Raw genomic sequence first — 22,950 nt, 5'->3', positions numbered from 1 at the left:
ACTAGTACCAAAATACATTTTGACACGCGGAAGAAACAATCTTGTCTAAGCTTTTCTTTACTAAGCAGTAACTATTTGTAGGCAGATTTCTTTTGACCAGGTAATTTATGAAACTCTGCTAAGGGATATAGGAAATATCAATCATATTCCAACAAACAAAGTGAAGCATTTAAAATTGAAGAGGGTATATTTAGATTAGATACCAGGAAGAAATTCTTCACTGTGACCATGGCGAGACACTGGAACAAGTTGCCCAGAGAAACTGGGGCTGCCCCATCCTTGGAAATGTTCAAGACCAGATTGAATGGAGCTCTGAGCAGCCTGGTCTAAGCAAAAGGTGTCACTGGCCACAGAAGGGGCATTGAAACTAAATGATCTTTAAGGTCCCTTCCAACCCAACCCATTCTATGAGTCTTTTTTTTTCCCAAGTTTCGCTTCAGACTAGGATAAATTCCCTTCCACAAGTTTGCACATTGCAAATTTGCTGCAGTATGCAAGTCTGGACTGTCCTAGAAAGTACCCTGAGAAGCCTGGGAACGAGGCACCATGCTGGTAGAGATCTGTAATGAAGCAGAGATGGAAAGCGTGAGCTCCACACCCAGAGACAGCATACAGGAAATGCTCAAGTAAATTACTGTATGGGTGAGCCAAAGGAGGAAAGTTCAGCGGGTATTAACATTTTTCTATCTGATGAAAAGCAGACTACAAAAGGTATGAAAAACAGATTTGTCGCTATACAGCTTTCCACACGTATCCAGCTGTCAGAAATGCTAAATGGCACGATTCAAAAAGGAGGCATCATGCCAACTGTCGTATTCCTCTATATCAAGAATGAACAAAATAAAGAAAGGAAAAGATATTAAGGCTGGAGTTTCTCTTAAGGGGATTGTATTAATTAAATTTTTTCTCACAATGTGTTAGTTAAAAATTCAAGAGCTAATCTCACTTACAATATAGAGCCCTGTCTTGCACTGAAATCCAGCTTCAAAGTAAATGCATTGAAATTATGTCCTGTAAAAATTGTGTAGAGTACTTTGCTTACACATTTGTTACGTTCTGCTCTCAGTTACTCATTTTAAACAATAGCATATGGAGACATAAGGCACATATTGTAAGCAACATTCTTTCTTCCCTGCAAGAGAAGTCATGAGTTTACATACTGTACAATCCCCACAGTTTACAATGACTGGGCCCAGCCCAGATACGTATGCAACATCATCTAAACCTTTTTCACACCTACTTCCAGCATCTTCATGTTGTAGTGCTTTTGAAAAATATCACAAACTTATAAATCAAGCAGTTTATTTCCTACACATCTTCAAGAAAGATTCGGGTTCCTATTATCCATTATCTACTTATTCCAACATTTCCCCACAATCTTGCCTGCCATGCTCCATCCCCTATTTACAAGGACTTCCCCCACATGACATATTTGTTAGAAGAGCAGCAAACACAAGAAGCAAAGAAGCTTTGTGGAGTAATACAGAATTTTCACCAGTTAAAGTCTCGTCTCCCTCAGACCAGAAGAAACCAGTGAAGCTGCTCCAGGAGAGGGGACCTCATCAATGTATCTAAATATCTAAAAGGGGAGTGCTAAGAGGATGGAGCCAGGCTCTTCCCAGCAGCGTCAACCTATAGAACAAGAAGCAACAGGCAGACACTGATGCACAGGAGGTTCCAACTCCTGATTATAAGTAAGAACTTTTTTACTGTCCAGGAGATTGAGCACTGGGGATTGCCCAGAGAGGGTGTGGAGTCTCCCTCACTGCAGATATTCAACAACAGCATGCAATCCTGTGCCATGTGCTCTAAAACTGCTTGAGCAAGGAGGTTGGACGAGATGACCCACCACGGTCCCTTACAACCTGACCCATTCTGCAACTCCGAATCCTTGAAAGGCAAAGGAAGCTCAAAACTTTCTTCACTGAAGGGCCTATCTACATAGCATGGAAGTTTGGACTCAACACACTTCTGACAGACAAATTACAGAAATAAGTGTATGCATTCATCCATCTTTTTCATCTGGAATAATGCAAGCAGAAGAGACCCCCCACACACTGCTCTCAACCTCATTATTTCAGTACTGCACCAAACAGCTTATTCACATTTGCACATTCAGTACTTGGAGAAAAGCAATTACCATCTCACTTCCCATTTTAAAGCTTGGAGAGACCTTGTTCAGTGTTTCTGTCAAGTCATGCCCAAGAAATTCATGAGGCCAGTGCTTGCACTGCCCACTGCTTCCCACACTGTCAGAAGTAGCTCTGTGGCATGGTGGGGGACATGCTGCCTCTCTGCCTGCAGCACCCCACATCCCAGCATTTAATGACGTTCTGAACAAGAAATTCCCACACACATCCACTGAAAGCCTTCTCCATCTTGTAACATTCCATGCCTGCTGCAACTTGCAATGCCTCGTAAAAACTAACAGAAATATACTTCCCCCAGAGCACAATCTGTCAGAGGATAATTCATTTAGGACTTGGCTGAACGAGTTTCAGGGCACCATGGGCTTCCTGGAAGGCAGGAAGACTTATTCAGTTATTCCACAAACTACCACTACCACTGCTTTTGCTTTGCATATGCTGACACCAGAAGCTGGAGCCACCATTAATAATCAGCCGATTTGCCCAATTTAGTTTCCTAACAGGGTAAAATTCTACCACACAGGCCATGCACTGTTTAGTTCTGAAGAGCTCTAGCAAGCCAGCTGCTCTGTAATTCACTTTACCACATATACATGAAATGGCATACACCATGTCCCAATGAAACAGCTTGTAGACAGTCAACAACACTTTGGTCACTATGTAATTGATTTAAATAGTTGAATTTGATGCACCATTTTCAGAAGTTTGGAGATTTGACATGTTGTCTGTTTAATTACACACACAACCCAGATTATAAGAAATTTGCAAAAATTTGTTTCGGGAATTAGGGAAAAAAACCAAACATGAGAAAAATATTTGGCACAGCTCTGTGCCCTAAAGTCCCGAAATATTTATAATGCTACTTGACCAGCCAGCACTGCCACCCTCACACATTCAAAAACCATGAGTCAGGCCCTAGAAATAAGTAATGCTTTTTAATCTTACAATTTTATTGCCAAGATACACTCTGAGGTTTTGCTGGGTTTTCCAGCTTACTTTTCTTAAATCTGCAATGCAAGACCAAAGGATTATTTTGATGATTTAAACTGAATTCAGATTTTCATACAAGCATATCAATACAAAGGACTGGGAGCATAAAAGCAGCCCCCACAATGTTCCCCTCCCAAAAATTCACAGTTACTTTGACACTCAAGAACAGCAGCAGCAGAAGTAACTGATTTCCTCTAAAATCTTGACTGCAGCGATTTTGGAAGGGCTGCTTTAGGAATATCTCTTCAACACACAGGAAGACAGCAAGAGGTTGAAGACACCTACGTGTGGTCCTGATTAACATCCAGATGAGGTTACTGGTGCATATCACAAAGCACTTCCTCCTCTTTATGGGACAACTGGCAAAACAAACTCAGATCTGTTGCGCCACAGTAAGGCCCCTCTAATGACACAGATGGTGGCTCCATTTTATTCAAACCTTTCAACAACCTATACTCTTCCTCCCAGTGTGAATAAAAGGGATGGGGGAATGGCCAAACTGGTATCTTCTGCGTGCTTCTTAACCAACATTTTGCTTGTAGACTCCGTTTATTGATGAACGGAGATCAAGCCAATGAAACTGCTACCTTCTTTATGTCATTTAATCCTACCACATTGTAACAGCCTCATGGGCAAATGACACCTAAACCCCTTGTGCACTCCTGAATCAGAATGGCCTGAGGTGGCTGAGGGAAGGAAGCCACTAGCATTGCCATGATGTTAGGATAGCAGAAGGGATCTTGTGGCAGGCTCCAAAAGACAGCCCTACAGGCTGGGCAGCAAGAAACTGGAATACATAGTTGAGTCATGCCCAGGAAGGTCAACGATCTGTCAGGAAACTAAAAGCCAGAAGACATCTCTAGACCCACTTCTCCACCTCACATGTAACACCAGCTAGAGAATCTTCCCTAGAAGCCTGCAGTGCTTTTTGGGTTGGAAACCCAAAGCATGGACATGCTGCTGACAGTATTTATTCAGGAATCCAGGGGCACCCAGTTGCTCATAAAAGAGCATCTTGTTTCTTGATGCTGAAGCATTTCCTGTAACCGCACCAATAAAGCAAAAGCTGCCTGTATACAGCCCTGCTTTTATGATGCCAGAAACCCAGTGCTGGGCACAGTAAACACAGGACATACTACACTCTGGCAAGGACTGGCACAGTTTGGAAAAATGGGAAGGAAAAGGATGGTTATGCAGTAATAATGCAATTCAAAACAGAGACAAGCTATCCCTATAGCAACTTATACCACCTGCTTTAGAGTCCAAAGCTCTTATCATTTGTCACTTGGAGTTCTCTGACAAACATACTATATATTCACTAGTTTTCTCCTATTTTAGCTTGTGATTCGTTGGTTCTTAATTCTTATTTTATTCCTATCCCTTCATTTGCTTTATGAATCCTAAACCCTGTTAGCATCACAAGTAATAATGGATTCTGAACATCATTGCTCTTAAATAACTAAGAGCAAAAACTTCTAGTAGAATTATTTCAGCAGTAAGGCACAAGTCTTCAGGCTAAGAAAAGGAAAGACAAAATTTAAAGGCAGTACAAATTGTGTTCTTGCAAAACTACCTTCCTCTTTCTGATAAAACAGGCAACAAACTAAAGGACTCAGACCTATTTAGCAGAAACTGAAAAAAAAATGGCACTAGAAAACCAACTCTGATACAGTTTGAGTGGTTAGCTACCTTAAATACTGAAGTGAGGTTATTTCCTAATTCATAATGCCCATTGTTATGCACAATGTTTCCTAGAATTGACACTAATATTACTTAAATGTCATTGTCTTTAAGTCTAAACAATTTGCATGCCACCCCTCTCAAGGGTGTGTTTTCCCAGAAGCACAGCAGTTACACATTCCACTACGCTCATCTTTATCCCCTCACTCTGGGTAATATTTTTCTTCATGAGGAATTCCCTCTTGTGAGGCCTTATCTCCCATATCCAGCCCCCTTCCAAGTCACACAGAAATTTCCCTCAAGGGAACATGTCCCTGCTGCAGGATAGAGGCTGATTAGGTAATCATGATCAGGGCAAAGAGGGACAGGAAAATCTCTACAAAACCTCATTTTGTGCCCTGGGAATATGGAAATGGAATTCTGAAATGGAATGCAGAAAGCAGAAATGGGAAAATTAGGACATGCAATTAAGAAGAAAAAAAAAAAAATACAGAGTGAATGAGTGACAGAGCAGGCATTCAGAGTTAGCTGAAGCACTGGAGGAACTCCATCCTGTTGATGAGGTCAGGAACCAGTTGACGTCAATGACTGCAGCATCCAAAATCCTGTACTTCACCCATCTGCCTCCATCCCAATGCCAAAAGTGTGCCTTTACATTTGCAAGGAGGAAGCAGTGGGAGAGCACCCCAGCAGTTTGGCCTTCCACAGTGGTAGGAGGTTACAAAGTAAAGCATCAACACGAACTGGTTTGCCCTAAATCCTTCCTTTGACTGCTGTAATCAGAGTTTCCTGTGAGCAATTTCCAGTTATTTCATCCCACACCATCCAGAACAGATGTATAAAACTGATCTGGGCTGTCAACTGCAACAGCAGCAGTTTTCATCAGTTCAGGTATCAAAACTAAGTAATGTGACTTTAAGCTTCAATGATCAGCAGTTTCTACATTTTAAAGCTGAAGTGGAGATGTATCAATGGAAGAAAATGCTCCCACAGAGGAGCTACTCCACTGGCCAGTGAGTATCACATTCCCTCTGACATAAGAGGGATAGTGATATTTTTATCCGGAGATCTAGTGCAAGAATTCAAGCCTCCAAGCTTTAAGTGTACACCTCTTGGAAAGAGGAAAGATGGAAACCATCTTTAGGTTTTCACATTGAAAGTGAATGGCATTTCTAGACATTTACACCAAATTTATTCTATCAGTCAAAAACACCTACTCATCTGTATTTTGTTCATAAGCGCAATTATTTAACCAGCAGTTCAGAAGTTCTGTAAAACTATCCAAAAAAGGACATGCTCTGAGAATAGTAATCTCTAGCTTAAGAATTATAACTTACACAATAATTGCATACTGCAAAGAGAAAAGGAGATGGAGCACCTCTACATTTCCAGGGCAAGAGTTAGCACTACTAAAGCACTCGATTTACTGAGGGAGTTTGACTGTCTGGTAAAGGCCTGTTTCTACTGTTTCTATCTGAGCTCTCTGGATACCATACAAACATCTCTGCTAGTCAGTTCTCTTAGGCTAACAATCACTGGCTCATGCATCTTTGACACAAAGTAGAAAGTTGCTGGGAAAGGTCAACTGTCTCCTCCAAGCAAGTTTGTACTTTTTTTTCTTCCTAGTAACAAGTCTGAAGATCCAAAACTGCAGGGTGCTGAGCCATGAGGCACATCGACACAAGCTGAGCCTTATGCAAGAGTCACCTTATGGAAACAACTTATATGCTCACAATTGCACTTTTCCTTGAGTGTTTTGCCAGTGCCAAGGCCTGGGTTCTTAGCATTTACAGGATTACAATCGATCTGCACAATATCAAACTAATTTAATTTACAAATTATGCTCTCAAAGGAGATTAATGCAAATCCCAGCCACAGTGACTTTTCATTCTAGCCAGCTGCCAAAATATGACAGCTGGAAAGTGGAGAGAAGAGAATGTATTCATGGCTGACAGAAGTTGTTATTTAATAAGCATTCAGTGGCAGTTTTCACAGCTTAGTACTCTGACAGACACGTCCTAGCAAATCTGTCTTCAGCACTTCTGGCCTGTACTGTCCTCAGGTATCTGCCACCACTGTGTCAGCAAACCCAGTTCCTGTGGCCAAGCCTGTTGGGCTGAGAGAACCTCTGCACCAGTCCCACCTACTATCCCTGCTTAGGGCACTGATGGAGGAAGAGTTTGCATCTGTGGAGCTGGCTTTAAGCTCCATCATGAAAAAGCAAGCACAGGTATTCTTCCACCAACCTTCTTCAGCCAGTGAGTAGCACTGACAGGACCAATTCACATCCAAGAGGACTATTTGGTACTACATAAGCTTATTCCCACTTTTGAGAGTGCCAATATTCCTCACACCTTTGGGCGTTAAGAAAAGATTTAAAGGAGACAGGAACTCAGGTAGCCAGGTAGGATGCAAGGCTCTCCAACCATTAGTGCTTCCTTTGCAAGGCTCTTTGTGGCCCCTGATGACTATTTACATTACACTTGATCAAGTTATGACTCCAACAATCAGTCCCCCACAAAGAACTAGTGCACCATCCCACAAGGGTTAAATATATCCTGAATATGTATTTTGGGGGTTGCCTTTTCGTTTCTAAACAATTGCTAGCATACTACCTTAGACACTGGGCAAAGAACACTCATTTGGTCTAGATTCAAAACACAGCAATTTGATGAGCAGCTGCAGAAAGTCAACAGAAGAACTGTCTGAAATTCAACAAAAGCTATTGCAGGGTCCTGCACCTGGAGAAGAACAACACCATGCACCAGCACAGACTGGGGGCTGGATCTGCTGGAGAGCAGTTCTGTGGAGAAGGACCTGGGGGTTGTAGTGGACACCAAGCATCCATGAGCCAGTAGTGTGCCCCAGGAACCAAAAGGGTCAAGTGGATCCTGAGCTACATTAGGAAGAGGACAGCAGGTCGAGGGGAGTGATCCTACCCCTCTACTCAGTCCTGATGAGGTACATCTGGTGTGCTGTGTCCAGTTCTGGGCTCCTCAAGACAAGAGAGACATGGAGCTCCTGGAGCAGGTCCAGTGGAGGTTGACAAAGATGATTAAGGGACTGGCCACCTCTCAAACCAGGAAAGGCTGAAGGAGTTGGGCCTGTTCAGCCTCAAGTAGAGATAACCAAGAGGGGACCTCACCAATGTCAGAAACTGATGCACAGGAAGTTCCACATGAATATGAAGAACTTCTCTACTGTGCAGGTGACCGAACACTGGAACAGGTTGCCCAGAGAGGTTGCAGACTGCCCCTCACTGGAGATATCCAAGAACCATCTGGACACAATCCTTTGCCATGTGCTCTGGGATGACACTGACTGAGCAGGGAGGTTGGACCAACAGACGCACTGTAGTCCTTTCCAATCTGACCCATTCTGTGATTGTATGAATTAATCGAGATGTCTTTGATGTTTAAAGCTTTACAAGGCCTCCATTTCCTTATCGGTCTAATAAAAGCAAGGCCAACCCTACTTCCACAAACTCTGTGGTTTGTAAATCTCCTCCGACCTTTTGTTTGCTTTTCTTTGATTTTGGCCCTCCTTTTAAAGGCATTAGGTAAAGAAAATTAGAACAGCACAGAAAGTATTGCTCAGATACACATGCATGCATCTACACATGTAGACAAACAATCCCATGAACCTGTCACCCCCCGTCTTGTGCAATGTAATGCAAAATCTAGAACCGCAAAAAGAAGTAGTAGAAAACACCGGACTCAAAACTACACCTGGCTTATAATTTATAAAATGCACATTAAATAGAAAAATCTTTAATAGCAGATGCACTATAAACTTTGAGATTGAGCTGCTCTGCTTGGCAGAGGGTGCTTTTGCACAGCAAAACCGCTTTTGTTTTTCAAGGGTTCTGAACAAAATGTTCTATAGCTGGAGTTTCCACCAAAGGGATACAATCTTTTTAATAACAAAAATACACCTTTGTGTGTGCAATTTTATATTTACAGTGTTTTGCCTTGGCTCTACAGAATTTCTTTTAAAAAAATCTCAAATGATATTGCTACCAATACAGCATCACACTCGGAGACACTCAGATCATTTTCTCCACAGCCTGAATAAATTTTGGACAACTAAACATAATCCAATTACATTCATAAATACAAAAGCTAAATAAACAGAGAATCTTACCCTCCTGAAATTGATGCACTCTACTTTAATCCAGGCTTAGCATCTAAATCACTAGTCAGGTCTTCAAAAGAACTAGGAAATAATTAGCACAAAATAAAAGTTTCTGTTGCCTTCCCAGGGCAAGTACTTCACATTGTTTTATTACTTGTCAGGGAAAAAAACTAGATACTGAGTTAGATCATTCCTTAATATAGCCCAGGATAAGTCAAACTTCTTTTATATCAGTTAACACGCAAACCATTTGACCTTTCCAACAGGACTACTAGAGTCCTGGCAAGATCTACTTTTCAGCCTATGGGACTTCACACAAGGCATTACATTTTACTTTAGGGCTTTACTACAGGCACAGCTGACAGCAGTTGCAAGAGTTCATTCGTTCAAATACTTTCAACTATCTCTTGCATTTACGTCTACTAAGCTTAACTGTTTAAGCTGAAGTTTCAAATAAAAGAGTAACTCAAAATGAGAAAAAAACTGTAATACTAATCCATAGTGGCAAAATATTATGGACTGTTCCACTTGAAATTTTCTGGTCTACAAGTCTCTATGCTCTGTGGCTATTTACTCAGTAGTTTTGGTGTAAAGTACCGTTTTTGGGGCAGCACTTATTAATCTGCTTTTTTGTATCATGATATGATCACCTACTTACAGCATGCCGTTTTGTCCCCATACCACCTCTCTACCTGGGACAGCACACCCAAGCAGCTACACGAAACTGCACCAGTGTCTTGAAGTGACAAAAGATGAAAAGCTACTGCATGAGGGACATCACCCAAGTAACTGACAGTGTTGAAAGGTGAGCAATGAAAGAAGCAAATAAGTGGGAATAGGGAGGAAATCCATGTCAGCTCTTCTAAGATAGTACCTCCCTCTGCAAATTCAGCTTGAGGACCTCATATAGCAAAGGAACCTGAAGAAGTACTTCTGTCATATTTTCACTGCCCTGAAGACTTGAGTCATTCAAACTCATGTTACACAGGCCTTAGCAGTGGCTCCATCTCTCCTTGTCTCTATTCTTGTAACAGCCACCTGTAGAAGCAAACTAACTAGATGGAACAGTGGGCTGAAGCCAACTGTACGAAGTTCAACAAGGAAAAATTCCTGCGCTTGGGTCACAACAGCCCCATGAAGTGCAACAGGTTTGGGGCACTCTGGCTTGGGGCAGAGTGGCTGGAAAATGGCCCGGTGGAAAAGGACCTGGGGGTGCTGGTTGACAGCAGCTGAACGTGAACCAGTGTATGCTAAGAAGGTTAATGGCATCCTGGCTTGTGTCAAGATCAGCTTGGCCAGCAGGACCAAGGAAGGGATTGTACCCCTGTACTGGTGGGGCCACACCTTGAGTCCTGTGTCCAGTTTTGGGCCGCTCATGACAAGAAAGACACTGAGGTGCCAGAAAGTGTCCAGAAAAGAAGGGCAAGGGGGCTGATGAAGGGTCTGGAGCACAAGTCTCATGGGGAGCAGCAGGGGGAGCCAGGGGTGTTTAACCTGGAGGAAAGGAAGCTCAGGGGGACGTTATTGCTCTCTACAGCTACCTGAAAGGAGGCTGTAGTAAGGTGAGAGTCAGCTTCTCCCAGCAAACAAGCAGGACAAGAGGAAATGGCCTCAAGTTGTGTCAAGGGAGGTTTACATCAGATATGAAGAAAATTCTTCACCAAAGGGGGTATTAAGCATGGGAACAGGCTGCCCAAGAAAGTGGTTAAGAAAGTGGTTGAGTGACCATCCCTGGAGACATTTAAAAGATGTGAAGATGTGGCACTTTAGGACATGGTTTAGTGGTGGACTTGGCACTGCTGAGTTAGTGGTTGGATTCAACAATCTTATAGGACTTTTCCAACCTAAATGATTCAATGATTCTATTCCTCATATTTGCTCAAACTAACTTCAGCCTCAATTTTCATTTTTTATGACCACTGGCAGGAAGCATATTACCTTTCCCATATTTCCACTGCCTTAGGCATATGAGAAACTGTTTTCTCTCACACTTTCCCTTATATTGGTGACATATGGAATCTATTCTTAAAAAGTCAAAACAAATAATAATTAAAAAAAAAAAAAAAGCCAACAATGTTATCTTCTGGCTCCATACCAAAGCCAAACAAACAAACCTTTCAACACCATGTCTCTTCTCACAATGCCTTTTGATAGCCATCGGCCAATGAATAATGAGAAAAACAGTTACACTAAAAATAGCATCTCCAAATGGTGGGGAAGTCGACAGAAGCTGTCAGGCCTCCAGGGCAAGATACTTGCAAAGAAAACATGCCTAGTATTTTGCAGTTACTATTCAGTAAATGCTCCTGTCTTTTGGCCTCTGGAAGGACTGCCAATTTTGCATCTGCTCTGAAGATCTAACCAGATTATTTTCTCACTACATCTATCTTTGAGAAGTAGAGACTGCAAACAAATTTAAAACTTTAGTTTTTCCATCATTAAATATTTAGCTTATATTCTTCGTACTGTAACTAAACTGTCACTTATAAGAGAAAAATGAAGAACCAGCATTTTTAATGTAAAAAGAATGTGCTCACACATAACATCAGACAACCCTTAGCTACAAACTCTTTGGTTCCTTTTTCTCCCAGTACAGCCAGCTTCACCTTTGGTGGAATGACATCAGCAGAGGAACTGTTTTTTTAAAAAATTAGCTTCCTACTCTGAAGAGGCTGTCATGAACAGAAGAGATGCAGACACTTTTCTTACACCTCTTCTCCCCCACACCCTCCCTTCTTCCCAAGCCCACACACCAGTGCTGGTCTGTCATTCTTTAAACCACACAGCAGAATAGACAAGGGAAGGAAAACAAATGGTCAGAGGAAATAGCCTTTTTCCCAATTTTCAGCATGAAGATGTTAAATCATAGTGAGACAAGAGGAAGCCAGGAAATTACATCCATACCAATGGATCTCTCTTTCCATCTTTAGGTTAAACTGAGGAGCTCTCTAAAGACTGTTACTTGCAATTACACTAACTTCGAAGCACTCTTAGGCCTTTCAGAACACTTGCTCATATTAAACCACTTGTGCAGCTGGGAACTTTGTAATTATCCAAAGGAAAACTTCTGCTCCTTCAGGACTTGGTGCACAGAGGATGTAGACTTTGGCACTGGTAGTTAATTTGTCATTGTCAGTATATTTCTTAGTAAACCACATCTTGTAAACAACATTAAACAGAACTGAATAACACTTCTTGCTTGGTATCTTGGCAAATCCCATTCATTTCATAAGCACTGATAGCTCCTATAAAATACAGCATTTGCTGCCCCAGGAGCACCATCAGCAGGCACAGGCTGTGATGTCTGACAGCATCTCTGACCTCTACCAGGAAATTAAAGCGTTACAGAAAGGTTGGGATTAGAAGGGATGTCTGGAGAGCATCTGGTTCAACCCTGCTGCTAAAGCAAGCTAACTTATGACAGCTAGTACAGGATTGTGTCCAGGTGAGTTTTGAGTATTTCCAGAGGAGACTCCACAGCCTGTCTCATCAGCCTGTTCCAGTGCTCTGTCACCCTTGAAGTAAAGAAGTTTTTCCTCATATTGAGATGGAGCTTCCTGCGTTTCAGTTTGTGTCTGTTGTCCCTTGTCCCGGGCACAGGCCATGTCTTCTCCAGGTTCAACTCTCTTGGACTTCCCCCAAAAAAGAGACACTCTGGTTCCCCAGTCATCTTCACAGCCCTTTGTTGGACCCCCCCCCAACATTTACTTGTCTTTCTTGTACTGAGGAGTCCAGAACTGGGCACAGCACTCCAGATGCAGCCTCACCAGGTCTCAGTACAGGAGCAGAATCACATTGCTCTTCCTAATGCATCCCAGGATACTGCCAGTCTTCTTGGCCACCAAGACACACTGTTGGCTCACAGAGTTTGCTGTCCTCCAGGACCTCCAGGTCCTTCTTGGAGAGCTGCTCTCCAGCAGATCAGTCCCCAGCCTGTGCTGGTGCATGGGGCTGTTCTTCCCAGGTGCAGGACCCTGTATTAGTGTTCTCTTGAACTTCATTATGTTCCTCTCTGCCCAACGCTCCAGCCTGACAAGATCTCGCTGAATGGCAGCACAGCCTACTGGCGTGTCAGCCACTCTTCCCAGTTTTCTACTATCAGCAAACTTGCTGAGGGGACACTCCATCCCTTCATCCAAGTCACTGATGAGTAAGTTTAACAGGACTGGACCCAGGATTGACTCTTGGGGAACACCGCTGGCTGCAGGGCTCTAATTAGACTCTGTGCATTGATAACAGCCCTGAGCTCTGCTATTCGGCCAGCTCCCAATCCACCTCAGCTGCAGTAGTGGAACGCATCTTTGGCTGCATTTTGTGCAAACCATCACAACCCAGTAACAAATCAACCCAGCCCACCAATGCCAGCAGCTACCAGCTAGGGTTTAGTTAGGAGTTCTCAGCAGCTTCCAGGATGAAGCATAAAGTTACTGACACAATTATCACAGGCCAGGCCAGCGGTTCTATGTTTCTTTCCTATTCACATACCTGCTTGAAAGATTATTTCCCCAGCCCTCCATCAAAATAACTATTTCATACTTAAACAAAACTTGATTTTACTGGAAACTATACACACAGTTTAATAAAATAATTCACACAAACACAAGGGCAAGAGGCTCAGCCAGACTCTAGTCAGTCAAAGTTGACATGCTCCAGGGTCCATTCAAAACATAATTTTCCTTTATTGTCTTCTCACTATTTTCACACATATTAATGACCTCCCGACACCATAAAGAACATCAGGATGCTCATGTGGGATGAATACTGAGCAGCTGACGTGCTGTACTTGCACATTGCCTACTTCATCCCAAAGTGGGCTGCTCTCCCACCTACTCCTTAAGTGCCCTTCTTGCCAACAGACTTACTATCATGAGTCCTCTGTCAACTATAAGCTTGCAACTTCAACACAAAAACATCCTTGAAACAACTGAAATAGTGAAAACTGAGAAAACTACAAAACCAAGTGGTTATTTCTGAGGCAGGAGTGGTGTTTGTTTGTTTTGGGTATTTTGAGGAAGAAAAGTGATCAGTGAAGCAGAAAGAAGCTGGCAGTGTGGGAAACATACTGAAAGAAGCTGCAGTAGAAAAACAGAGCCATCAGTCAGGTCAAGCATTTCAACATGACTGTATTCCATTTAAATCCTACATCAAGAGAAAAACAAACAGCAAAACATTTTCTGAAAGACAATAGCTAAACATGTCACCAGGATTCAACAAGAAAGTAACTTAAATATAGGAAAACAGCTGATGTATTTGCATTAGGTGGGAGGATATATATTGCCTACAGACTACATTAATCTTCAAACTATAGCCTTGCTTGACTATTTCCTTGTTTCTAGTCATAAATATTGCCATAAAACAGAGAGAAGTACCTTTAAGAGACTACATCACAAATTTTTATAGGCTACTAACATGTCAAGCACACATTTGGAACAAGTATCCAAACCTCTCACAGGTCATCCCACAACAATGAATACATCAATACCAAACACCATTTATTTCAATCTGCAGAGGACAGCAGTTTTGACAGTTCTAATGTTAGTCATGCTTACTGAGATTATTCTGGCTTTGTTAAAGAAGCATGAGGAACTAATCAACTCGCCAAAAAGTAAAGAGAATATAATATTAATTCAATGTCGAAAGAAGTATAGATAGTTTTAAAAGCTACTGTGTTGTACTTAAATAATATAGATGTTGTAGATACGATTAACCCCAAATTCTTTTAATATAGAATTTAGCACGCCTAGAGCTACTTCATGAATCCTACCTAACAATATTTTGGAGTACTTTATTTCCAGAACTGCATTTGCTCCTTCTAGCGAATGAGAATAAACTCTTGCACAAACAAATCTTGTTCTCATCTCCACTAGCTTTCTCTTTTTTTTTTTTTATTTTTGCATCATAGTATAGGTCATAGTATAGGTCTTGAACAAGGACAACAGTTGCTTCTTTAATTAATGTAAACCACCATGAGGAAACAGTAAGAACAGGAACTCCGAATAATCTAAGTTTGCACACCTGGGCTCTAGCAATTTCTGTATTCGTCACTGCAGGCTAGCTGCTCACAGTTTGCAATCTCTCATTACACAAATGCCACTTCAGAATTAAATACCTGGAAGCCCTGCAGTACACTTACGCCTGAGCCACTTCAACCATAGGCTGTTAATAAACTTCAACCCACCCTTTAGCCCTTATTACTTTCAGAGTAACTTCCTTCCCACAGGCCCTTGCTTCATGGGAACCATACCACCCATCACACTCCCACCACTGCTCTTCCCGGTGTTAAATTCCTGACCTGTGCAATGGCACTCTGCAGGGCTCAGACAAGTGCCTTCACCAGGCAGGGAGGAGGACTGGGAAAAGCCACCCTGTTGAAGTCCAGCCAGATAAAAGTTCACAAAACAAGTGCCACATGCATTCGTGTTGTACAGACATATATACTAAATGTATACATGTTATGTATAGGTACAAAACTATGTGCATATATGGCATATACTTTCACTGCTATATGTAATAACCATCACAGCAACCCCAACACCACAACTATTGCTTCCCATGAAACGTGTACAGCTGTATAATTAAACATAGCAACTTTACAGCACTCAGCTATATAAAGTGACTGACATTACCCTGCAATAACTGGTTGCTATTGGTCATGAAGTTCTGACTAGTCTGAAATATACTAATTTATGAAAAATCAAATGCTGATGTTAACTAATATTAACCTTAGCTGACCATAAGAATTTCAACTGAAGGACACAAAACAGGCTGATTTTACCTTACAGAGGCAACAAATACGCCCATCTAAACTGTATGCTGTTCAAACTCAAGTGACTTAATAAAAACTTTCTTTGAGGAACTGTGAGATCTTAATTTGTTCAAATCATTAGTGAAGAGATTAACTTTTCAGATAAACATCTTTAGAAACCAGTGTATTCTGTATTTCATCAACTACGCTTTATTTAAACCTAATTTCAAGGAATTTAAACTAAAGCAGGAAATTAGCCCTCAGCAGCCCAGCATTCATCTTCAGCATCTAGAGGACAAATTAAAAACAAAACCAAAGAGTCCTCCTTGCCAAGGAACATAATTATGCTGTCTCATTACTGTTTTGCTAAAATAATTTAATTAGCAGCCTTCAGATACAGGAAGGAATTTATGCTACATCAGGAAAAGAATGACTTGGGGGGGGGGTGAATTGTACACAGTGTTCTAGCATACCAGGAACATGGGTGTTGAATTCTTCCAGTAAAAATTATCAGGCCAAAGCTGGATTGGCATACCAGAAGGAAGCCTTTTTTTTTTTTATCCAAAGGAGAGAGGGAAATAAAAAAAAAAAAAAAGGCACCAGGCAGTCTAATACTTGCATACTTTTAACTGCAAGCAGGAAGACATAGCGCAGGAGCAGTGCTGAGGTGGAGATTGTGCTTCCCCGCCCATGCACAAATTAAAGCTCCAAAACCACACCAGACCCCGTCTTTCATTATGTTCTGCTCCTGTGGGCACTGACATTTGTCATTAGGGAATCCCATAACTGAGGCTTTTATAGGTAGCTCTTTAGGCCAGCTCCTCCAGGCTACTCCATGCGACAGCGAATTTGATTCCTGCAATAAAGTTGTAGTCTAGGCTAATTCCAACATATGTTTCCTCTTTTAGATGGGAAGCCTGCTTACAGCAGGACTGCACTCTAGATCTCCAGGATAACAGAGGCCTGTACAAAAAAAGTATTACCCTTTCCCGAAGCTGGCTGTTTCACACGGATGACAGCCTATAGAGCTTAACTGCTCTTCAATATCATGCACAAGGAACCTGTGCAGGCAAGCCCCTGTGCCTTTGTAAATCCTTGTCATGAAAGCCTTTGCACCACCGAATCAGTAGAGTGCCATCCACATCCCCCGCTCAGATTTCTCATTAGTGTACAAGTAACCAGTTACTGAACAAGAAACTGAATTAAAGTTCAGCTTTAAAGTCCCTGCAATCCAGGAATAAACTGCTTTTCAACCCCTTCTTGTCTCAGATATATAACTGTCCTAATCAGTACACAAGTATTTCTACAGATCTCCAGTCTATTTTAGCCATATAAAAAGAATTTTTCAGAGTGAAATTATACTTTAATTTCACCAGCATAGTCCACCAGCGGATAAAATAAGCCAAGACTAAACAAACTGGAAGGGTTTGAAGCACTAGTTAAGATTAGCTAAAAATATCACCATGATGCATAAACCCAAATAGAAACCTGCTCCATCTCCCAGGGCAGTATCAATTCTGCCATCCCAACAGGTGTAAAAAATAATTCATCTTTGTCACTAAACTCCATGAAAATGCAGAAGGGAGAGGAGTGCTGTTGACAGAGGAAGGGCCATTTGTATATAAATTATTCCACCTGGCTAATCAGATTTAAAGGTGTCAGGGTACAGAGCCATCAAAAGCCAGTCCCTTCACCAGTGATCCTAGAAATTCAATACTGCAAAGTTTGTCCCTATATTTTACATGCCAAGTACTTCAGCCATCTGAAAAGGCTTTGAAACTTAGCCCACACTGAAAGACAAGCCTTCCTGAAAACAGAGTTTTAAAGTAGGAAAATAGTTAGACAGTGCTGGGTACAAAGATCGTATTTGTTTTGACTTAGTTCCTCAAATCCTTTGAATACCAGTTCAGAGCACATACTCTATAAAACAGTCATGAGAAACTGGCACGTTCACTCAAGGCACATATTGATGAACTGCTATTTACAACTACTGTCATTTAAGTACCTTTTTATTATAAATGGTAGGATTTGTAACAACAGACACCACAAGATCCTCAAGCAGTTAAGAGCTGCTGAATAAATAAGTGTAACACGACTGATTTTTCCCCACTGCTTCCCATTTGAAATGCACAGGCTCAGCCCAGCAAAGTAAATTGCTTGTTTCCTGTCAGCCTTCAACCTCTATGTCTCTATTTTCTGGATGGGAACAGGGAAGGGAATTCGAAGGTAATTTCTTTTGTTATTTGAATAAACAAATGCAGATAAAACAACCATTTCAAATGAACAAGTCCTTCCTAAGCTAATTTTCTTGGAGCCTTTATACAATAAGAATTTATTTTCCCTTTTCTATCCCTCCCTCCCCAACCCCTGACATGGGGTCCTCCATGCCACAGGGCAAGTGGAGCCCCAGTGCCTATAATTAATGGCTTTGTCTGAAGGTTGTGGGTTGGCCACAGCATAACAGATACCCACATGCAGGAAAACAAGCAAATGCACTTACTCGAGAGATAGACAGAGGCACATTGAAATCCTTGCCCCCTTGAAGCCTGAAACCCCAGGGAGCTGGCCCGACCAAAGACACGCTGTAGTTGCTCATGATGTATTCAAGGACCAAATCCAAAGAACTGATGCCTGCAGGAGAGGATTAGAGTTTTAATTTAAAGATGATAAAAACAAAAGGCACTGTCCGCAATTTTGAAAACGTTCTTTCTTTGGTTGTATTCCCCTCCCCCCAAAACAGCCAAAAACCCCACACCAGGTCTGTCATGACTTATGCTTTTATTCCCCATATGTTGTTTCCCTCCACAGCTTAGGAAGGAGCAGAACCTGGAGAACTGCTGCTGCCAAAATGTTTGACAACTGCTTTTTACTAACAAAACACTATGTGGGGCAGGGGTGGTAAAACCATCCAGCATTAAAGCCCAGCTTAAAAAAAGTCAATACTGAGACAAGCATGAATTGATAGCATCCCTTAAACCAAAGTATGGAAGACATTTGCACTACTAGTGCGTTCATTTCTAACAAAATTAGTATCATATGCTGCCCTGTCATCAGTTCAAAGCTTATTTCTAAACACAACAACACCAAAACCATCACAACTTTGCAGTTAATCAGACAAAAATAAAATCCCTGTGACTTTTTTTATTTTTATAACATAGCTTCATAGTAGCATCACAGACGAGACAGGTATTAAAACCAACCCTCAAAATGAAAGCTGTGAACTAAAGCAAAATATCCAAAGTCACAATTCAATGCTGAGGAAGCAAAACCCACACATTTCCCTCTCCACAAATGTATCCAATAAATTACCTTTAAAAGGCAACTGAGATATTTAAGTGCTGTTCAGCGTCAAAGATAAGGGCTTCAGTTCCACCTCAGATAAGTAATGTTACAATGACATCTTAGGTAGTGGATGCCGTCTATTTTTGTATAATTGAAGCCCGGCAGGAGCACACCAGGGCAGGCTGGTGTAAGACTACACCGGGGCACAGCCAGATTCCATACTCGTACACGGACATTTAAGGTGGACCTTCAGCCAAGCAGCAGCAGGCAGCTGCAAACCCCACCGAACTCTGAAAAGCCCGGTTTTGGCTGTTCGTACACTGCAGGGGGCACGTTAGTTTCTCAGAGGCGGTGGATTTTTCCAAATGTAGCCCATCCACAAGGAACATGAGAGCAGGGCTGTCACACAGCCCCCATCAACGCAAAGATGTCACTCCCCAAGAGAGTCATCCACAACGCACGTTTTTGGTTTCACCTCCCAAAGCAGCAGAGATCCACTGCTCAGACTTTTCTAAATAAAACAGTGAACTTTATTCACACTGACGGCCACTCAGGTAACCAGAGCAGGGCTACTGGCATTAGGCAGCACAAGATATAAATATATATGTATTAGGAAGCAGAATTTGGAGCTTGTACCAGAGGTGCCTGGGTAACTGGGCCATTCCCAACCCACCACTGCCTGCTGGCATCCAGCAAAGAGGCAGCTCTGATCCCAGGCTGACTCAACCCACCCTTAAAAACCTCGACAAGCATCAATGAACAGAAGGGGAAGCACAAAGATTGAGTTCTCCTGTGGCTAAAGAGGAAGAAAAGTCCCCGCCAAGTTTGAGCTAGGAGTCTTAGGAGGCTTGCTCACCACTAAAGCGAGAACTAAGCTGTTTAACTGCCCTGCACACAGAATTCCTTTAAAAAGAGGATCTGCATTAGTCACAGATTTCTTTCTGCATAAAAATACACATTCTGTTCACTCTCGCTAAAACAAATCCACTGCAGTGACAGGTCACTGTAAATTATGAGACTGCAGAAAAGCAAGCCATGTCTACGGACCAGCATACAGTGCAGTTGTTTCACACATGTGAGCAGGCTTTACCTGGCAACTGAAAGCTAAAGCACCTGTGTAGCTTTTTTTTTTTTTTTTTTTTTTTTAACTGAGCATCAACTAGTTACAGCTACAGACCCAGGAAAAAGAATGAATTTTGTTAGGAATTGATACCATTCTTTTTCATTTGTAGCAACTAGAAATAGGAGGGAAGAAACTGCACTCTGAAATACCGTGCATCACACTCAGTATCACTCAACTTTCCTTTCTCATCCCTTTAATGCTGGTATATCTGCATCTCTAGCCTGACAGATACATTAGGAAGGAACGGCAAACAAAGAAGACCCGCTCCAAATTTTATTTAACAAATGTCTTAAAATATGCCAATGCAACAGCTAAAGGAAAACACCGCGAACCATGAACTTCATGTGCGGAGCATTGCACAAACAAAGCAGCTAAGGGTGAAATTGTGCAACTTTCCTTTAGACGATCAAACGCTTAGTGGACCTGCGCCTGCAAGGGGGAATTTCAAATCCCCGGCCGGAACGCCGGCCCGCACCGCTGCCGCCAGGGCACGGAGCCGCCGGCCCCGCAGCACCCAGCGGGGCCCTCCTGCCTCGGGGCGGCCGTGCCGGAGGAAGCGGCGCGGGCAGCGCCAGCACAAGCCCCCGTACACCCCAGCACCCCCCTCTGCCCATCTCCCCGGGACGAGGAGCCCCACGGCCAGCGCAGGCTGGAGACCAGAACTCCCCCCAGGAGCGCTCGGTCTCGGCTCCAGGCGCCCCCACAGCCCCAGCCGTTCCAGGGGCACCCGGCGTGCAGTCCTGCGGGTGCCACAAAGCCCGGGGAGCGGGACACACCGGAGCCCTGTGCCCGAGCAGCCCTACGGGCACGGCAGCGCTCGGCTGAGGGCGAGAGCCCCGCAGGTGCCCCACAGCCCGGGCTCCCCGAGGCATTGCCTCGGGGCCGCGCCGCGCCCCCGCCGCACCCCGGCCAGGCGCTCCGCCACCGCGGCAAGCTGCGCGTCCTGCTTACAGAAGTTAAATGAAACGAAAAGAAGCACGGAGGAGCTTTACAAACCGCGCCCAGCCTACTGACTCTTTGCCTAATTCTCCCCCTGGTTATTTTCTGTTCGCTTTCGGCCGCCCCGGCACTCACCCGGCGGTGCGGCACAGCGCGGAGAGGCGAGGACACCGCAGCGCGTCTGCGAGGCGGCAGCTCCGTCCCCCGCTCTTGTTTTCACTTCCGTCTCCCACCGCTCCTCCCCTGGCCCGGCCCGGCCCAGCCCTGCCCGGCCGCGGCGGGACGGGGCTGCGGAGCGGGGCCGGGACCAGAAAGCCCGCGCGGTGCCCAGGTTTGCTGTGTTGTTTGATTTGTTTTGGTTTGTTTTTAACAGGGGAGCGGTCACTTTCGCCCCGCTTTGATTTACGGACACGCAGCTGCGGGCGCACCTGTGAAGCGCGAGGGCGAGCGGGAAGGGGCCGCTCCCCATGTGCCCGTCCTGGGGGAAGAGGCTGCGGTGCCGGGCAGGGATGGAGGGAAGCTGCGGGGACAGCCTGAAGCGGAGCAGGAGAGCCTACGAAAAGAGGGAGTTTGGTTGATTTAATGTGGAGTAGCGTGAGGAATGACAGGGATGTACTCGCCCCCTGAGGACTTCAAAGTGCGAGAATGGCAGCGAGGCAGAAGAGCTGTTGCAGCTGACAGAAGGCTGGCACAAGAACAAACAGGTATAGAGTAGCCATGCGTAAGTTCAGCTCCGAAATTGGAAGGGACCCACCAGAAATTAAGGTCTCTGGCACAGCCTCGCTGTAGGAGTGGGTCCATTAAATGAACCAGGTGGTAAGGTGATGCTTGATCAGATTGTTATAGGACTAATTCTTTAACACGGGGACTGTCCAGCTGGGAATGCAGCTGGGAATCCGTGGAGTGAGGCGGGCTGGCTGGGACAGCACTGCTGGGCCTACCAGCACCAGCCACTGCCGCTGCCTTGGGAGAGGCAGGAATAGGGCAAAGATGAAACAAACAGTGGCGCTTCAGAGTCACATTCAGCTGCACCTCACAGCTTGGGGAGGTTTGAGGTTCCTGGTAAACTTCACGTGTGACAAGAAATCATTACACGTAAAAATGGCTGTGAAAGAAATGCGCATCTAGTTACCAATACCATCATCAGTACGGTTCAAACTATTTCAGTACCCTCCTCAAGCATGGATTTACTGTGGAGAAAGAGTGCAGAAGAAAGCTTTAAATTCTTATTCATTACCATCCAACACAACACAATGTCCTCATAATGGACAGCCCTCCTCACCCCTTTGGCCCCAGAGCACTGTCCCTTGCTTTTATTGTCACTTGCACAGCCTTGAGCCTGATTTTGGCCCTGCTGTGTCCATTGCTCCCACAGGCTACCCCAAACAGGAGTCCTCAGGCTGGAGCTGATGCTGGGTTAGAGGACCTGTGCTCTAGGTGCCTGGGTGTGCATGAAACCAGAGCCTGTCTAATCCTCTGAGCCCTGGCTCAGTGAACCTTAACAAGGGTACTTTAACAGTGTCCCACTGAGCTGTGTGTCTTTAAGTAGGAAAAACACACCTCAAACAGCATCGCAAAAGAAAAGCATCTAACCTCCCACTACTGCAGCCAAACCACTGTTTCACTGTGTCCTTACTTAGTCTGCTCTTTTCCTATTAAGTCTCTCCAGTCGGGCAAAACTAAAAATCCCTGTTAAGCAAACAGACTCTCACATGATTTTAATTCATGGAGGTAAAAATTACCCAACACAAGGATTTTTCATTGTGTCACAAGGGCTGTAGGTAACTCTCAAGCTGTTCTTTTAATTAGAGTAGAAAAAGCTCCAGGACCCCATGCCCCGATGTGACTCACGTGGTACCTCCAGTGTCAGTATATCCCTGTGCTGACTGCCTGGGTAGCAATCTGCTCTC

General features: G+C 43.7%; 1 protein-coding gene across 5 annotated transcripts in view; it reads right to left on the bottom strand.

Annotated features, from left to right (window-relative positions):
- PDLIM5 (PDZ and LIM domain 5) overlaps nt 1-21,234 on the bottom strand; it is a 125,931-nt gene extending 104,697 nt beyond the window's left edge. For all 5 annotated transcript variants that reach the window (XM_053940846.1, XM_053940847.1, XM_053940848.1 and 2 more), the window contains exons 1-2: nt 21,176-21,234; nt 18,197-18,327 (exon numbers count right to left, since the gene is read on the bottom strand). In XM_053940846.1, the coding sequence (XP_053796821.1) occupies nt 18,197-18,292 (96 nt within the window). In that variant the 5' untranslated portion in view covers nt 18,293-18,327; nt 21,176-21,234. The remainder of the gene's footprint in view (nt 1-18,196; nt 18,328-21,175) is intronic.
- Between the last annotated feature and the right edge of the window lie 1,716 nt (nt 21,235-22,950).

The sequence above is a fragment of the Vidua chalybeata genome, chromosome 4 (genome assembly GCF_026979565.1).
Source record: "Vidua chalybeata isolate OUT-0048 chromosome 4, bVidCha1 merged haplotype, whole genome shotgun sequence".
Classification (NCBI taxonomy): Eukaryota; Metazoa; Chordata; class Aves; order Passeriformes; family Viduidae; genus Vidua; species Vidua chalybeata.
The sequence above is the reverse complement of the archived record's forward strand: the minus strand, read 5'-3'. Positions and strand labels throughout refer to the sequence as shown.